The following is a 16,370-nucleotide window of genomic DNA, read 5'->3' as shown; positions in this document are numbered from 1 at the left end:
CAAGTTGTTGGAGTTTGATTCACTAATCAAGACCTCTAACTTGTGTTGTTGCCTACATTATTATTGACCGACCTCAGATAGTTGTGACTTCTACATAAGTCCAATTACGATTGCTTAACATAGCGCTAAATTTTCCTTGTGGCACACTAACTACTAACACTAACCATTAATCATTAACATTTACTTCTTGCTCTTTACATTTATGCAATTTACTATTCTTGTACATATTATTCATTTGCTTTTGCCCTTTGCTCACTTGGGCACATGTTTATGCTAATGCAATTTTTCTTTTGCTCACTTGAGCACATAATTGTGTATATATTATTGTGCTTGTGTTTTGTTTTGATTGTTGTGGACCAAATGCAAAGAAATGGACAAATTGACTTAGTTTCTAGGACTTTCCCTATGCAAATTGAAGTAAAAGGACCTTAATGTTGAAGATGGATTAGAAGGACCAAACCTCTAAACTCACTCTTGTCCATTCTTGATTTACTTCATGGAACTTTTGATGTGTGTGCTTTTGTGCTAGGGAATCCTATGAGAGCTCAAATTGAAGAACCATTGCCATGTTCATCCAAAGTGAAAGATACAAGTTACATTGAGGATCTTCTAAGAAGCTTGCTTGATATGTTGATTGCTTGAGCTTACTATTATTTTGCTTGCATATTCCAAAGGATGGGAGCTACTTGGATCATCAATATGATCTCAAGAGAGGAACTCCATTTGTGGTCTTGTTTCTTATCCCTTATCTCTTGTATGATTACGACTTTAGCCATTCTTCTTCTTCCTTCCACTCTAACCCAAGTCAAAACTTTTGTGCAAACATTTAACACTTCTTTTCAAACATTAGAAACCTAAGCCTTATGCTTTTGATTTTTAAACTTTCTTTTCATAAAACTTATTTTGAATTGAACTTCTAAGTCAACTTTGACCATATTTTGTACATACTTTTCATTGGTAAATATAACTCATTCAAATACCTTTTGTGGTTTCAATGGCCACTCCCTTAATCAAATTTTTTTATAACCTTTAGCTATTCTGTTTGAGTTATCCTTGAGGTAGATGTAATACTCACCTATATCCTTAGTGATGGACAATGAGTCTTCCATGCTTATTATAGGGTTAACCCCTCACTAGCATGTTGAAGCTATCCTCACATGGTGGATTTGTGGTTTTAGGTTGAGTTTTCTCCCTTGGATAACAAAAGACCTTAAGGCTTTTGGACCAAATCAATTCACCAACTTGTTTTTTGAGATTTTTACCCCGAACTACGTGGTTTTGATCCTAATCTTTTTTAAGATGGTACGTAGGCAATGGGTTTATCCATCCAAACACAAAAATGTAAATAACTTGTATATTCTCTTCTCATCTCTTCAATCATGTTTGCACAAATAAATTTTCACAAAGTACCAACCTTACAACAAATATGAAAAGGGCTCCCTAGGAGTACCTAGGATGTTTTGGGTGCTTAAAACCTTCCCATTGCATAACCAACCCCCTTACCCCGATCTCTGACATTTTTACTAGTTTTTGATTCGATAAATTTTTTAGTTTTTGGTTCGCTTTCTAACCATTCCTTTGGATAAATAGAAGTGCGGTGGCGACTCGACTTGTATGGTTTACCTTAGATTTAGTCAATATCTCTAATGGTAACGAATACCCCGCTACAGAAAAGTGGTGACTCTGCTGGGGACATTTGCCTAGTGGGTTTTGCCTACTTTTCATATTTTTGTTGTATTGTATTGTATATTATTTTGTGACATATTTTTGTGCAAATTGGGATTACTGTATTGTATGTAATGATTGAATTGCTTGAATATTAATTCCTAGTATGGTTGGTGATCTTTGTGAGACGATTTCTATACCCGAACTCGAGTGCACTTAGGATAGGAGAATGGCATAGTCTTGTTGACTTGTGTGGAGTTATTCCTTAGCAAGTTGACTTGCAAGTCCATTCACTTGGTGGAGGTCATGTTGGGATCAATAATGTCACACAAGTAGTTGTGGTTAGACATTACTCTTTCTAATATAGACCTTAGAAGCCAAGGACCTTAGTTTACCAAGCCCATCTTGGCCTATTCTTAGGATGTAGTGCGAAAGTCGTTCAAGTGTAAGATTTGATACGATTGTTACGCGATACTACACTCATAAGAGTCTCTCTTGAGAATATTTTTGGAATACGAGTAGTCGTTTCTCCGATAATATCCGAAAGATGGGATGATGACTATGGGAACCTCTTGTAGAACATGTTTGGCAGGTATAAACCCTAGTACACTCCCTTTGGGTGGTTCTTAACCGAGACTCCATGCTCGTGACTTGCAACAAACCCTTGATTCATGGTTGATCCGTTCTTGTATCCTTAATATCCATGGAACTTAGGTGTTGATAAGGTGTAAACCATAATCCACCAAAATGGATGATTGATATTAAGGATGACATGATATATCCCATGACCTTTGTTTGGTGTGCTTTGCTTGATCCTTGAGTGTGATTGTTGCATTCATGCATTCATGCACCCATTTGCATCCATATCATCAATAATGAGAAAATTTTCAAGGAACATAAGAGGTCTATTTGCAAATTTTCAGACATGGAAAGACAAAGAAGGAATACGAAGAAGTACAGTTTTAGACAACCCGACTTGAAAGAGTTAAGGAATTTGACATCCTATGTAGTAGATCCCTTGGGTTTCAAGGCTCGTTTTATGAAGCTCCTATCCATTCTGACTACTCAAGTAGACGAAGGATTGATGAGTGTATTGGTGCAGTTTTATGATCCCTTGTATCGTTGCTTCACATTTCCGGATTTTCAACTTTTGCCCACGCTTGAGGAGTATGCCTACCTTGTGGGTATACATATTATAGACCAGTTGCCGTTCAGTGGCTTAGTGAGTGTTCCTACTTCTCAAGAGATAGTTGCTATGTTGCATATAGATGAATCGCTGGTTGGTGCTCATATGACTACCAAAGGTGGAATTCAAGGTCTTCCTTCTGAGTTCCTCATCGCTCAAGCTACAACATATGGGAAGGCCATGAGTGAGGACGCCTTTGAAGCCATATTCGTACTTCTCATCTATGGGCTAGTGTTATTCCCCAACATCGACAAGTTTGTGGATGTGAACGCTATTAGGATTTTCTCTACTCTTAATCCCGTTCCGACTCTGTTGGGTGACACTTACTTTTCTTTGCATATGAAGAATGCAAAGGGTGGTGGTACCATCGTGTGCTGTTTGCCTCTGTTGTACAAGTGGTTTATTTCTCACTTGCCGTAGACGGTCGCCTTCAAGGAGAACAAAGGATGTCTACGGTGGTCCACGAGACTCATGTCTCTCACCAATGATGATATATTTTGGTACAATCGTGTGTATGATGGTGTGCATCTTATCGACTCTTGTGGTGAATTCTCCAATGTACCTCTTCTTGGGTTCCCCCTAAAGGATAAACCCAATAACATTCTATTAGAGGGTGTGTTCTTTCGGGAGGGTAAAGATCCCCAAGGCTTGAAGGGCAGGATGGTCCGCGCTTGGCGCAAGATTCATAAGAAAGGAAGGAAGGAGCTGGGTCCGAAGAATTGTATCGCTTTAGAGCCTTATACTTCTTGGGTTAGGAGGAGAGCTTCCGAGTACCTCATGCCTTACGAGTATCTGAGACCTACACCATTGGTTGTGGCTGCGCCTTCAACCCTCCCTGACCAAGGAGTAGACGAGTTGAGAGACGAAGACCGTTCACGTGCTTGGATCCGTGAACGAGAGGTGTTGCTTCAGCAGATCAAGGAGAAGGATGCTTTGATAGAGTTCCTTGAGCACCAGGTTATTGATGATCCTGATGATGCAGGGACTTCTCTACTTCCTCAATCTTCCAAGTTTTGGAAAAGGAAGTACGATCGACTTGCCAAAGAGAAGGCAGATATGGAGGCAGCCTACGAGAGGGAGGTGAAGAGGCTTCGTGCATCTTATCTTCCTGTGTCCAGAGCTTTAGATGACTGCTTCTAGGGATCCATAGGATGTTCATTTTCCTTATCTCTTGTTTTGTATTTGGTTACCAAGACTGTACTTCTTTGGTGTAAAAATATTTCCAGATATTATTGATGAGATATTTCCATATGAGATAAATGCTTAATATTTCCAATATTTGCAAATAGAACTCTATAAGTTCCTCTGATAAATAAAAACAAATCATATGCACAAGCATTGCATGCATCATGTGCATAAGCAGGTTTTGCTCCAGGCTTCTTGTTCTATGGTCTAACTCTGTGTTCTTCATTTATTTTGAAGACAAGCTGACTCACCGGTACTACACCAGAGCCAACATTTCAAGACTGATGGGTCATTTGGAACAAGAGAACTGCGAGCTGAAGGAGGAAGTAGCCAGATTGACTTCCTTGATGGAGTTATTCATGGCTGCCCAGAGCCAGTCTTCTCCGACACCTTCAACTCCTCCCCAGAGGAAAGTCATCTCTGAGATTGTCTCCTCAACTGTGCCTGCGGCCAGCGCACACTTTGCTCCAACGGCCATGCCAGCCGGATTCCTGTGGGGGATGCCTCCCAATTTCATGTCTGAGGGTCCCGCACCCACCTTTGCTTCTCTGCCGGCATCTAGCCCGGTCCTTGCTGTTCCTCCTTCTGTCGTGCATACTATGCCTAGAGTAGACGACACCATCTATCATTCTGAGCCGTCTGAGGGCCCAGATGTCTATGAGAAGATGGATGCTACGAACGATCAATTTCTTGAGCTCCGCAAGGAATTGAAAACCCTTTGAGGAAAGGATCTTTTTGGCAAGTCTGCTACCGAACTTTGCCTAGTTCCGAATGTGAAGATCCCTGTGAAATTCAAGGTCCCTGACTTTGAAAAATTCAAGGGAAATACTTTCCCTCTCAGCCACCTGGTCATGTATGCCAGGAAAATGTCGACTCAGACCGACAACGACCAACTGCTCATCCATTACTTTCAGGACAGTTTGTCGGGTGCTGCCCTACCTTGGTATATGGGCTTGGACAGTGCGAACATCCGATCCTTCAACGATCTTGGCAAAGCTTTCGTCAAGCAGTACAAATATAATATGGATATGGCTATCGATAGGGATCAATTGAGGGCCATGTCTCAGAAGGACAAGGAAACATTCAAAGAATACGCCCAAAGGTGGCGAGAGGTAGCAGCACAGATCGTGCCCCCGCTGGAAGAGAAAGAGATGACCAAGATCTTCCTGAAGACCTGAGCTCATTCTATTATGAGCGGATGATTGCCAATGCTCCTTCTGACTTCACCGAGATGGTGAACATGGGGATGCGACTGGAAGAAGGGGTCAGGGAAGGGCGCCTGACAAGAGAAGAATGCTCTTCTGCCAAACGCTATGGGGCGTTTGGGAAGAAGAGAGATGGCGAGGCACATGCTGTGACCTCCCATATAAAACCAAGAAGACCCTCTGTGAGGAGGAAGACCGTGCGCCCCGCCGGTAACCAGCATCAGGTGGCTCATATAGCACCTGTCTTTAGAGATAATCAGAAATATCAGCAACACAAAAATAATCAGCAACAACCACATCCACAATATCAACAACAACAGCACCGTCCGTAACAGCAGGCCTACCAGCCTCGAAACAGTAATCAAACCAGCACAAGTTACGAGAGGAAAAGGGTCACCTTCAATCCTATTCCGATGACGTATGCAGAGTTATACCCGTCTTTGATAGAGAGGAAGTTGATTACGCCACGAGACCCACCGGCTATACCTACTAACCCCCAGTGGTGGTATAAGTCCGAATTACATTGTGCTTACCATTCTGGTGCTCCCGGCCACGACGTGGCAAATTGCTACCCTTTGAAGACCAAGGTTCAAGACCTTGTAAGATGTGGTATTCTGTGTTTCGAGGACGTAGGTCCTAACGTTAAGAAGAACCAATTACCCAAGCATGGAAATTTGTCAACATGGTCCAGGGTTGCTCTGGAAAGTACAAGGTCAAATACGTCAGTCATATTCGACAATCTCTGGTCGAGATGCATCGTTTGCTGTATGATTATAATCATTACGAGCACGACCATGATAGGTGCTGAGTCTGTTCTGTTAACCAAAGATGTTCAAGAAATGCTGGACGAGGGAGTCATTGAGATCCTTCAAAACAAAAATGTTGACGAAGTTGCTGATGAAGTCAAAGTAATTTCTCCAGTATTCCGGATCCCTGAGCCTGTTATCATCAAGTATGATGGTAGCAAGCAGAAGGTTTCTCCTGCTTTGACCATTAAGCCAGTCGGCCCTGTACCGTATTCTTCTGAGAAGGTGGTCCCCTATCGCTACAATGTTGTAGCATTGGAGAATGGGAAAGAGGTGCCCCTGCCCTCTTCATCTGTTGTTAATATTGCCGACGTCAGCGGCCTGACCCGCAGCGATCGTGTTTTCTCGGCCCCTACCACAACTTGGCATTACACATATCTATTAGCTGCAAAGATGACGCCATGTCCAATGTGCTGGTGGACATTGGGTCATTATTGAATGTATTGCCGAAGACCACTCTTGCAAAGTTATCATATCTGGGGCCTCCCATGAGGCAGAGTGGAGTAGTTGTGAAGGCTTTCGATGGGTCTCGCAAAACTGTGATTGGAGAGGTTGATCTCCCATTCAAAATCGGACCAAGTGATTTCCAGATTACCTTCCAGGTTATGGACATTCACCCATCGTATAGCTGTCTCCTAGGCAGACCATGGATTCATGAGGCAGGCGCCGTGACATCCACCCTACTCCAGAAACTAAAGTTTGTGAAAAACAAGAAGCTGGTGGTGGTAGGGGGAGAAAAGGCTCTCCTGGTTAGCCATTTGTCTTCCTTCTCTTATATAGATGCTGAGGATGAAGTTGGAACGCCGTTCCAAGCTTTACCTATTGTTGAACCTATCAAGAAGGGAACTTCTTCATTTGCTTCCTATAAAGATGCTAAGTTAGCCATTGAGCATGGTGCAACTGCTGGATTGGGACAAATGATTAAGTTGGAAGACAACAAATCTCGGGCTGGCATAGGCTATTCTTCTGGTGTCTCCAACTAGCAAGGGTTGTTCAAGAGTGGTGGATTTATCCACACCGGTCAAGATGAAGAGGATTCTGGCAACTTCATCATCCCTGAAGGAATCTGCAATAATTGGGTCGCTGTTGATATTCCAACAGTTATCCATAAGTCAAAGTAATGTTCATTGTGTTTGAAAACCCTTCTCCCATGCCAAAAGGAGAAGTGATGACATTGTTGGCGCATAAATTCAATGATATTTTCATTCAATAAATTCATGTTAAATGTTTGTTTTTCCAATTATTTTCCCTTTTCACTTTTGCATGAAATTGGTGATCACATAAAACCCTAAAAATAAGAATAAAATCAATCTTTTCATCTGCATAATGAGTTGCCTTGTTTGAATTCTAAAATCTCTTTATTACCCAAAATCATTATGCAGGTTGATCAAACCCATTGAACATAATGATCCAAAACCATCTCCCCACTTTGAATTCCCTATATTTGAGGCGGAAGAAGATGACGTTGAAGAGATTCCTGACGAGATTACCCGTCTACTTGAGCATGAAGAGAAGGTCATTCAACCGCATTTGGAGAATCTGGAAACAGTCAACTTAGGGTCTGAAGATTGTGTGCGAGAAATGAAGATTGGGGCACTCCTGGAAGAATCTGTTAAGAAGGAGTTGATTGCGTTACTACAAGAATACGTCGACGTCTTTTCCTGGTCATATGAAGACATGCCTGGTCTAGATACAAATATTGTGCAACATTTCCTACCTTTGAAACCTGAGTGTGTGCCTGTAAAGCAGAAACTCAGAAGAAATCATCCAGATATGGCAGTAAAGATCAAAGAGGAAGTTCAGAAGCAAATTGATGCGGGGTTTCTGGTGACTTCTACATATCCTCAATGGGTGGCCAATATTGTGCCTGTGCCTAAGAAAGATGGAAAAGTCTGAATGTGTGTGGACTATAGAGACTTGAATAAAGCTAGTCCGAAAAATGATTTCCCTCTACCACATATTGATATGTTGGTAGATAATATAGCTAGATTCAATGTCTTCTCATTTATGGACGGATTTTCCGGATATAATCAGATCAAAATGGCACCTGAGGATATGGAGAAGACAACATTCATCACACCTTGGGGAACATTCTGTTATCGAGTGATGCCCTTCGATTTGAAGAACGCCGGAGCCACGTATCAACGAGCTATGACTACCTTGTTTCATAATATGATGCACAAGGAGATTGAGGTATATGTCAATGATATGATTGCAAAGTCAAAAACGGAAGTTGAACATGTAGAACACTTGTTGGAGCTTTTTTACCGTTTGAGGAAGTATAAGCTTCGTCTGAATCCCAACAAGTGTACATTTGGAGTCCGTTCCGGCAAGTTATTGGGCTTTATTGTCAGCGAAAGAGTTATTGAGGTTGATCCTGCAAAGGTCAAAGCGATACAAGAGATGCCTGCGCCCAAAACTGAGAAGCAAGTCTGAGGTTTTCTTGGCCGCTTGAATTATATTTCCAGATTTATATCCCACATGACTGCCACATGTGCGCCAATATTCAAGCTCCTCCGAAAAGATCAGTCTCATGATTGGACCGAGGATTGCCAAAAGGCCTTTGATAGTATTAAAGAATATTTGTCTGAGTCTCCGATTCTGTCCCCGCCTGTGGAAGGGAGACCGTTGATTATGTATCTGACAGTTCTTGAAGACTCGATGGGTTGTGTCCTTGGGAAGCAAGACGAATCGGGAAAGAAAGAGTATGCTATCTACTACCTGAGTAAGAAGTTCAGTGATTGTGAGTCTCGATACTCAATGCTTGAGAAGACATGTTGCGCTTTGGCTTGGGCTGCTAAGCGCTTACGCCAGTATATGTTGAATCATACAACTTGGTTGATATCCAAAATGGATTCAATCAAGTATATCTTTGAGAAGCCTACTTTAACTGGGAGGATTTCCCGTTGGCAGATGTTGTTGTCTGAGTATGATACTGAGTATCGAGCTCAGTGTTAGCTGCTACGAATGAAGGCTTTGAGTGAAAGAGAGAGAGAAATGAAATTTCATCTAGTGAAATGCTTCTACACAAGGGTTCTATTTATGGAACCACTTGTGTGGGCTGCAAGCTAAAAAGCCCACTTAAGTGTATCTGGCCCATATCTTATGGTATACCAAAATTCACTTAAGCGCGTGGTACCTTACCACATTTCATATTCTACTTAAGTGCACCATACCTTACGATGTTCTACAATTCACTTAAGTGCACCGTACCTTATGGTGTTCCTTATTTACTCTATCTCTCATCAATCCATCCTTTTGTGTGTGACCCTGTAGGTTTTTGCGACATTGGCAATTATATTAAATCACGAATTTAATACAATAAACAGTGAGTAGTATCTAGAAACACATCACTGCTACCCAAGGCACGAAAATATCATGTGATCTAACAAATCCATTTTGGTGATAATACTTGTGTGTGCAACTACCCTTTTTCCTTTATGTCTATATTGAACACGAGGCATAGACCTAGTCATCATTGTCCAGTTCAATATTGGGCCCTTAGACATTTATCCTTTTACGCAGGATGGGCAAATTCCATCTAGATCACTCATGTCCCTCAGCATACTTCGTGGAGTACCCATCAACTGTCTTTATGGTCATCCAGTTACGGACAACGTTTGATTAGCAACAAAGCACTTGACTCTACATCTAGGGTCCATAGTGGTTTCAGGTCGAAGGGTGGTATAAACCATTATCACGATGAGAATAACTTATGACACTTTGCATAACATTTTATATAGTATTCTCATAGAGAGTCAATCGGGTATAAATATTACTCCTAATATTCATACATATGTTTAAGACTTGATAGCTCCTTGTCCATGATCCGTGAGATGTGATCATCGGTCTATATACACAATAGTCTTAACGTTTTAATGTTATCTCGCTTCACAACAAATCTCGACTATGGATACTTTAAGAATAATGTCCTTATGTTTAATGGGATCTCATTAATAAGTCACACTTGATACAGTCAGCAGACTAGCTATTCTAGGGACTTTATTAAACAAATATAATAAAGAAAAAGGCCTTTTATTATTAATAAATAATTCGATACAAGTACCAAAAGCATTGGCCTCTAGGGCTTACACCAACACTTTTTATTTGTAATTCATAATTTTTTCAACCATTTCTTTTATGTTTTTGTGCTTGATTTAAATTTTCTCTTCAATTTCCCTTTTTAATCAATTTTAAATCCTTTTTTTCATTCAGTTTTGTGCAACTTTATGTCTGAGCTTGAGTTTTTGACTTGCTTGATCAATGCTTCTACATTTTAAGTCATCCATAGATGGTCTCTTAGGTTGATCCAATCTTCTCTAATTCAATATGTTGATTGGTGATCATTTGATCATATTTTTGACACCTTGAGTTAATGATAGATGATCCCTAAGATGTGTTATATGTTTGGGTCCCTTGATTTGTTTGATAGTTGATCCTAAGCCAAACACTTGAGCTTGCTTTCATTTTTCCATTTTTTTTCTTCTTTTTTCTTGGAGTTTTGAACAATTGTGTTTCATTCCTTGAGAGTTTGGTTTTGTATCAACATTCTAACATAGTTTCCACATACATTGCTTGCCTCATGATCACTAACTTGTTACATAAAACCTCCTAACTTTAAATTATGCTCTTTACATTTATGTCATTTTCATTTATTACCTTTTACTTTATGCTTTTATTGTTTTCTTATGTCAAAATAACAAAAACATGATAAAATGGCTAAAACCCTAAAAAGCTTTAATTTGACAATTTGGACTTGATGTTACTATTCGTTGCTTGAGGAGTATTTTGGACCTTGGACCTTAGAACTTAGTGCTTTCCCCTGCTTGGAGTATGTCTAATAATTTCTTATTCATTTGAGACCTTGTGATCCCTCTAGACCCTTTGATATTCAATTCAAGACATGGATGTTTCTTTGTGGCTTTGTGGCTTTGTGGCTTTGTTGTTCATCTGGATCTTTTGGTATTCATCTGATCATGTGCTTATTCATCTTGTGGCTCAAACCCAATTGGAAAGGAATTCTTGTTTTGACCAATGTCAAATGCTTGCTCAATCTTGTGGTTAGTAAACTTGCACACGCAAAGGATTTCTCTTGGTCTACCTTACAACGAGACCTTTTATTTCATGTCATTTACTTTATGCTTTAAGATAATCTCTTCACCCCCTTCCCACTTCTTCAATTTTCAAAACTTCTCCCTATTTCAAAAAACATCTTATTTTCAAACTTCATACCTTTTCTTAATAAATGTTGACTTTGTCAACTGATCCAGAAAATCTTTTTCTCAATAAATGCTAAAACACTTAAGCATACTTAAACTTTTCTTCAAAACTTCTAAAAAATACAAACCTCATCAAACTTCTTTTTGAGTCTTTTTGCACCTTCCTTTAAGAGCCTTTTTTTGAAAAGATTGGATATTAATTTATTCTTGTAGTGATGCAAACCACTATGCTTCTACAATATGTTGAGAAATGATTGATATTTTCCACTTGAATTTTGAGACATGCTTGTGAGAAAGTCCAAGTAAAAGTTCTTCATATCAAGATGATGCAAATGATCATTTCCTCATACCTGTGGGTAGTAAGCTAATTTTTCCACGCGAATATGACAAAATGACTTTTCAAATTAAAATATATCAACAAACATCCCAGCTTTTTCTATAAATACAGATTTACAAGTGGTTCTAATCGAGTACCATAGATGTGAGAGGTGCTAATATCTCCCCCTTGAATAACCAACCCCCGTATCCAGATTTCTCTTTTTTTTTTTTACCTTTTTGTGGGTTTTGTTCGACCTTTTTCCCATTCCCTTTGGAACAATAAAGTTCGGTGGCGACTCTTTCTTTTTGTAAGTTAAGTTAATCAATAGCTTAATTTCAAAATTTTCCCACCGCGACAGCTGGCGACTCTGATGGGGAAAATCTCTATGTGGGTTAAGCCTAGCTTATTTATCTGTGTTTATGTTATTTCTTTTTTTTGTGCTTGGTGATCTCTGTGTGGTGAGATAAATCCACTACCTGGACTTGAGTGCACTTAAGATGGGATTGTGGTATAGTCATGTTTACCTTAGTGGTGTTAGGCCTTTTAAGGTTGGCATGATAACCCCGCTCAAATGAGAACCCTTTTGAGGTACTAATATCTTGCGAGTAGTCGTAATGGTGTTATTATTTTCAACATGGGAGTCCGAGATTCTAACAGACCTTCGAACACTTTAACCCTTATTTTCTTTTAGGATATACTGTGGTGACCTTTCCGGCATAGGCCTGGTCTGGTTGATACACGATACTACATTTAGACGAGGTTGTCTTGAGAATATTATTGGTCTACGAGCAACTCGTTAAATCGATAATATCTGAAAGATGGATTTACAACTTTGGGAACTTTTTAAGAACCTGGTTATTGTTCTAGACATCCAAAGCTATAGAACATTCCCTGCGTGATGGTTGTCACCTTGTCCACCTGACTCCATGATCGTAATAATTGAACCTTTGGATCCCCCATGTTTGTGATTGTGGCATAATCATGCATTCATGCATTCATAAACATCTCTTTTTCACCTATTTTTCAAGAAACTTAGGAACTTTATTTCCAAACATCATAGGTAATTTGAGTATGGACCCTCGAAGAAGAAACACCCATCAGTTTTGTTTCAAACTTCTTGAATTGGAAGAGTTAAGGAAGCTAGGATCTTTGGTGGCTTATACTCCTAATTTTAAAGACTCGTATGGAAGAATTCTAATTGTGTTGAATATTGATGTAGAAGACAGAGTTCTAAACACCTTGGTCCAGTTCTATAATTCAATGTATAGGTATTTCACTTTCCCTAATTATTAGCTTGTACCTACTTTGGAGGAGTATTCTTATTACATAGGCTTGCATGTATCAAATCAGATATCGTTCAGTGGTTTAGAGGAGATTTCTAAGTCTTGTGTCATTGGAGAGGCTATGCATTTAAGAAAAGGGGAGATTGATGCTAATCTTGTGACTAAAGGAGGTATTCTTGGTCTACATTCTAAGTTCTTGATGGAGAAGCCTACTACTCTTGCTAGTGTTGGGGGTATGGTCCCTTTCGAAGTTGTTCTCGCTTTGCTTATCTATGGTAAAGTCTTGTTCCCTAATGTTGACAACTTTATGGACATCAATGTTATCCGTATCTTTCTGATTCAGAATCCAGTTCCTACTTTTCTCGCAGATACCTACTATTTTATCCATCACATAATGGAGAAGATCGGAGGAACTATTATGTGACATGTCTCTGACCAATGCAGATGTGACTTCGTATTCTAGAGTTTATGATGACATGAAGATTATTGACAATTGTGGTGAATTCCCTAATTTACCTCTTCTTGGTACAAAAGGAGGTATTAATTACAATCTTATTTTGGATCGACGTCGGCTTGGGTATGCTATGAAGGATAAACCAAGCAATATTCTTTTGGAAGGGTTCTTTATTCAAGAAGGTGTTGATAGCAAGGGATTAAAGGAGAAGATAGTCCATGCCTTGCATAAGACCATAAGTGGAGCCACTGGGAAAATTCCTTAAAAGAAAGTAAGGAAGATGATTCTTCCTGTAAAAGAAGTAGAAGAAGAGGATGAGGATGAGGAAGATAATTCTCCTTTATTCAGGAAGACAAAGGAAATAAAGAAATTGGCTCAGGACCTGATGAAAGAATATATTTAAGAAATAGCAAAGCGGATTACATATGCCTGAAGGGGATAAAGCTTTGGAAAATCCATCTAAAGATGAGGTTGGGAAGGAGAAAGCTATGCAAGTAGAGGATACTGCATATGTTATTTTGAAGGAAGTAGAGGGATTTAACGGTGTTTCATAACTCAAGCTCTTGAAGCTTCTATGGAAGAAGACATATATGTTGAAGATACAACTGGTGCAAAGGCTTCAGATGCTGCTGAAACTGCATCCACAAGTATGATTTCTAATCTTATCTCTAAAACAATTTTAAATTCTTTCAATCCTTAAACTGAAACTAAAACACCAACCCCTCATAAATCACCAACATAATCCTCTGAACATACTTCTTCACAAAAACATGACATGATTGTACCTGAAATTCTGGTATCAGATATGAGATGTCGAAGGTAATGTCACGACACTAATATCTGAACAATATAAACAGGATAAAAGATAAAGAACAATAGTACAAGTGACACAATTAATTGTTAACCCAGTTCGGTGCAAACTCACATACGTCTGGGGGCTACCAAGCCAGGAAGGAAATCCACTAAACAGAATTAGTTCAAAGACTCTCAGTAAACAACTTCAAGTTATAGTCTTTTCACCTAATCTCTACCCGTGTGACTTCTATCTAAGAACTCTTAGATAAGAGATCCTGTAACACCCTCCTAAAATACCTCAATAATTAATTAAAACAACAAAATATGAATCAGAGTAGATATGCAATTTCAGGGTGTCACACTTGACACTTCACACCATTCACCAAAATATCTTGTCATGCTCGTTTATTAATCAAAATAAAACATTACACAATACGCAGCGGATAGAAATCTAACAACATTCGAACCATGTAACACATTACATGTAAAATTGTTCAACAACCAACAATGAAAACAAAGTAAAACATCCCGTCCCGATGTTACATATACCAGAGCATGACTCACTAAGGAACTACACTAGACTCCAAGCACTAGCTTCTACTCAATCACTGCTCGTTACCTGAAACATAGTTGTAAGGGTGAGTTCCTCAATCGATATAATAAGCATTATAAAATATCATGTAATGTTAAGTAAATTAACACATTCATCACCCTAATCATATCACACATTCAGCAACGGCAACATCAACTCATAATCATACTCAACACAACCACAACACACACGTATAATATTGGAATACATCCATTCATATTATACGCCATACACACATTATGAAATGAGACTCCATGCATGCGGTACCGACTATTCGTGAACAGATAGTTCAACCTCACCGATCAAACCCAGATACGGCTACCAAGCTCACTAGTCCCACTCATTTGAGACCTAGTGACTCACTCACTAATTCCTCACCATGGGAATTAGCTACCACCATAAAGGCCATGCTATGCACGCTAAATCACCTAGCATGCAAACATCAACAACAATCCACAATGGACATATGCTCAGACTCTAAGCCATAAACAGTCCATCCACAATTGCATACATAATAGATATATTCACAGCATTATGCATACCACCATACCTCATCAGCATATTTATCACAGAATCATATCATGTCATGCCAAATAATAAATCACAGTATTAGCACACTCTACTAATACCTATACTGCTCAAAACAACGGGAAATGATCCCTACTATATCATACATCAGCTAAATTACATCACTCAGCTGAACGACCAAACTGCACAACATTTAAATATCAATTTTTCACTTTTCAAACAGTGTTAACCGGTTAACGCCCTGGGTTAATCGGTTAACGCAAAACAGAATGCGCTTCTCTGTAATTTTTAACAGTGTTAACCGGTTAACACCCTGGGTTAACCGGTTAACGCAAGACAGAAATTAATTATTTTAATTATCATAACAGTGTTAACCGGTTAACGCCCTGGGTTAACCGGTTAACGCAAGACAGAAAGCTGTTCCTGCGCTAACCACGAACAGAATGCACAATTACCCGCATTTTTCGCCGTTGGAGGACTTCCGGACCTCCGATTTCGATTCCGTAAAAAGCTACACGTCCAGGAAATTACGACTCATCCAAATATGGGTTCATTCACAGTTTAACGTAATTTATTCATCACAATTCAAAGGTATTTATCAAAACCTAATTAGAGTCGATTCAATGGCTTATTACTACCCATTACATGTTAATCCATAATACCCATTAAACGACGATAAACCCCCCTTACCTGAGTTAATCCGGCAATTGATTCTTTGACCTTCAACAATCGTGAATTCTCCTCTTGAGCCCTAGCCTCTTCTTCTCCCTTTCTCAGTTTCTTCTCTTTTCTCCCTTTTTCCACTTTTCAGTCGCTTCTCTGTTTTCACGTGCCGATAGAAAACTCTCTCTAGCCTTTCCACTTCCTTCTTATAATAACAAAATTCTTAAATTGGATTTCTCTCTTCTACCCTCGATTATTCATAAAATTTCCAACTTTATTATTCCAATAATAATAATCCAATAATATTCCAATTATTTAATTAAATTAATAAATATACTAATAATAATATATATGAATGGTTTATCTTTTATTTTGAAAAATAATACCCTCTCATTCATATTATCATCATAATATACTATTAAACTTAAATTAAATAATTATCATATTTTATCGGGGTGTTACAACTCTCC

General features: G+C 39.1%; 1 protein-coding gene across 1 annotated transcript in view; it reads left to right on the top strand.

Annotated features, from left to right (window-relative positions):
- The window catches only part of LOC127103426 (uncharacterized), a 34,609-nt gene extending 21,317 nt beyond the window's left edge, over nt 1–13,292 (top strand). The window contains exon 7 of the mRNA XM_051040689.1: nt 12,879–13,292. Coding sequence (XP_050896646.1) covers nt 12,879–13,292 — 414 coding nt within the window. The remainder of the gene's footprint in view (nt 1–12,878) is intronic.
- The last annotated feature ends 3,078 nt before the right edge of the window (nt 13,293–16,370 follow it).

This window comes from Lathyrus oleraceus, chromosome 1, assembly GCF_024323335.1.
Source record: "Lathyrus oleraceus cultivar Zhongwan6 chromosome 1, CAAS_Psat_ZW6_1.0, whole genome shotgun sequence".
Taxonomy (NCBI): domain Eukaryota; kingdom Viridiplantae; phylum Streptophyta; class Magnoliopsida; order Fabales; family Fabaceae; genus Lathyrus; species Lathyrus oleraceus.
The sequence above is the reverse complement of the archived record's forward strand: the minus strand, read 5'-3'. Positions and strand labels throughout refer to the sequence as shown.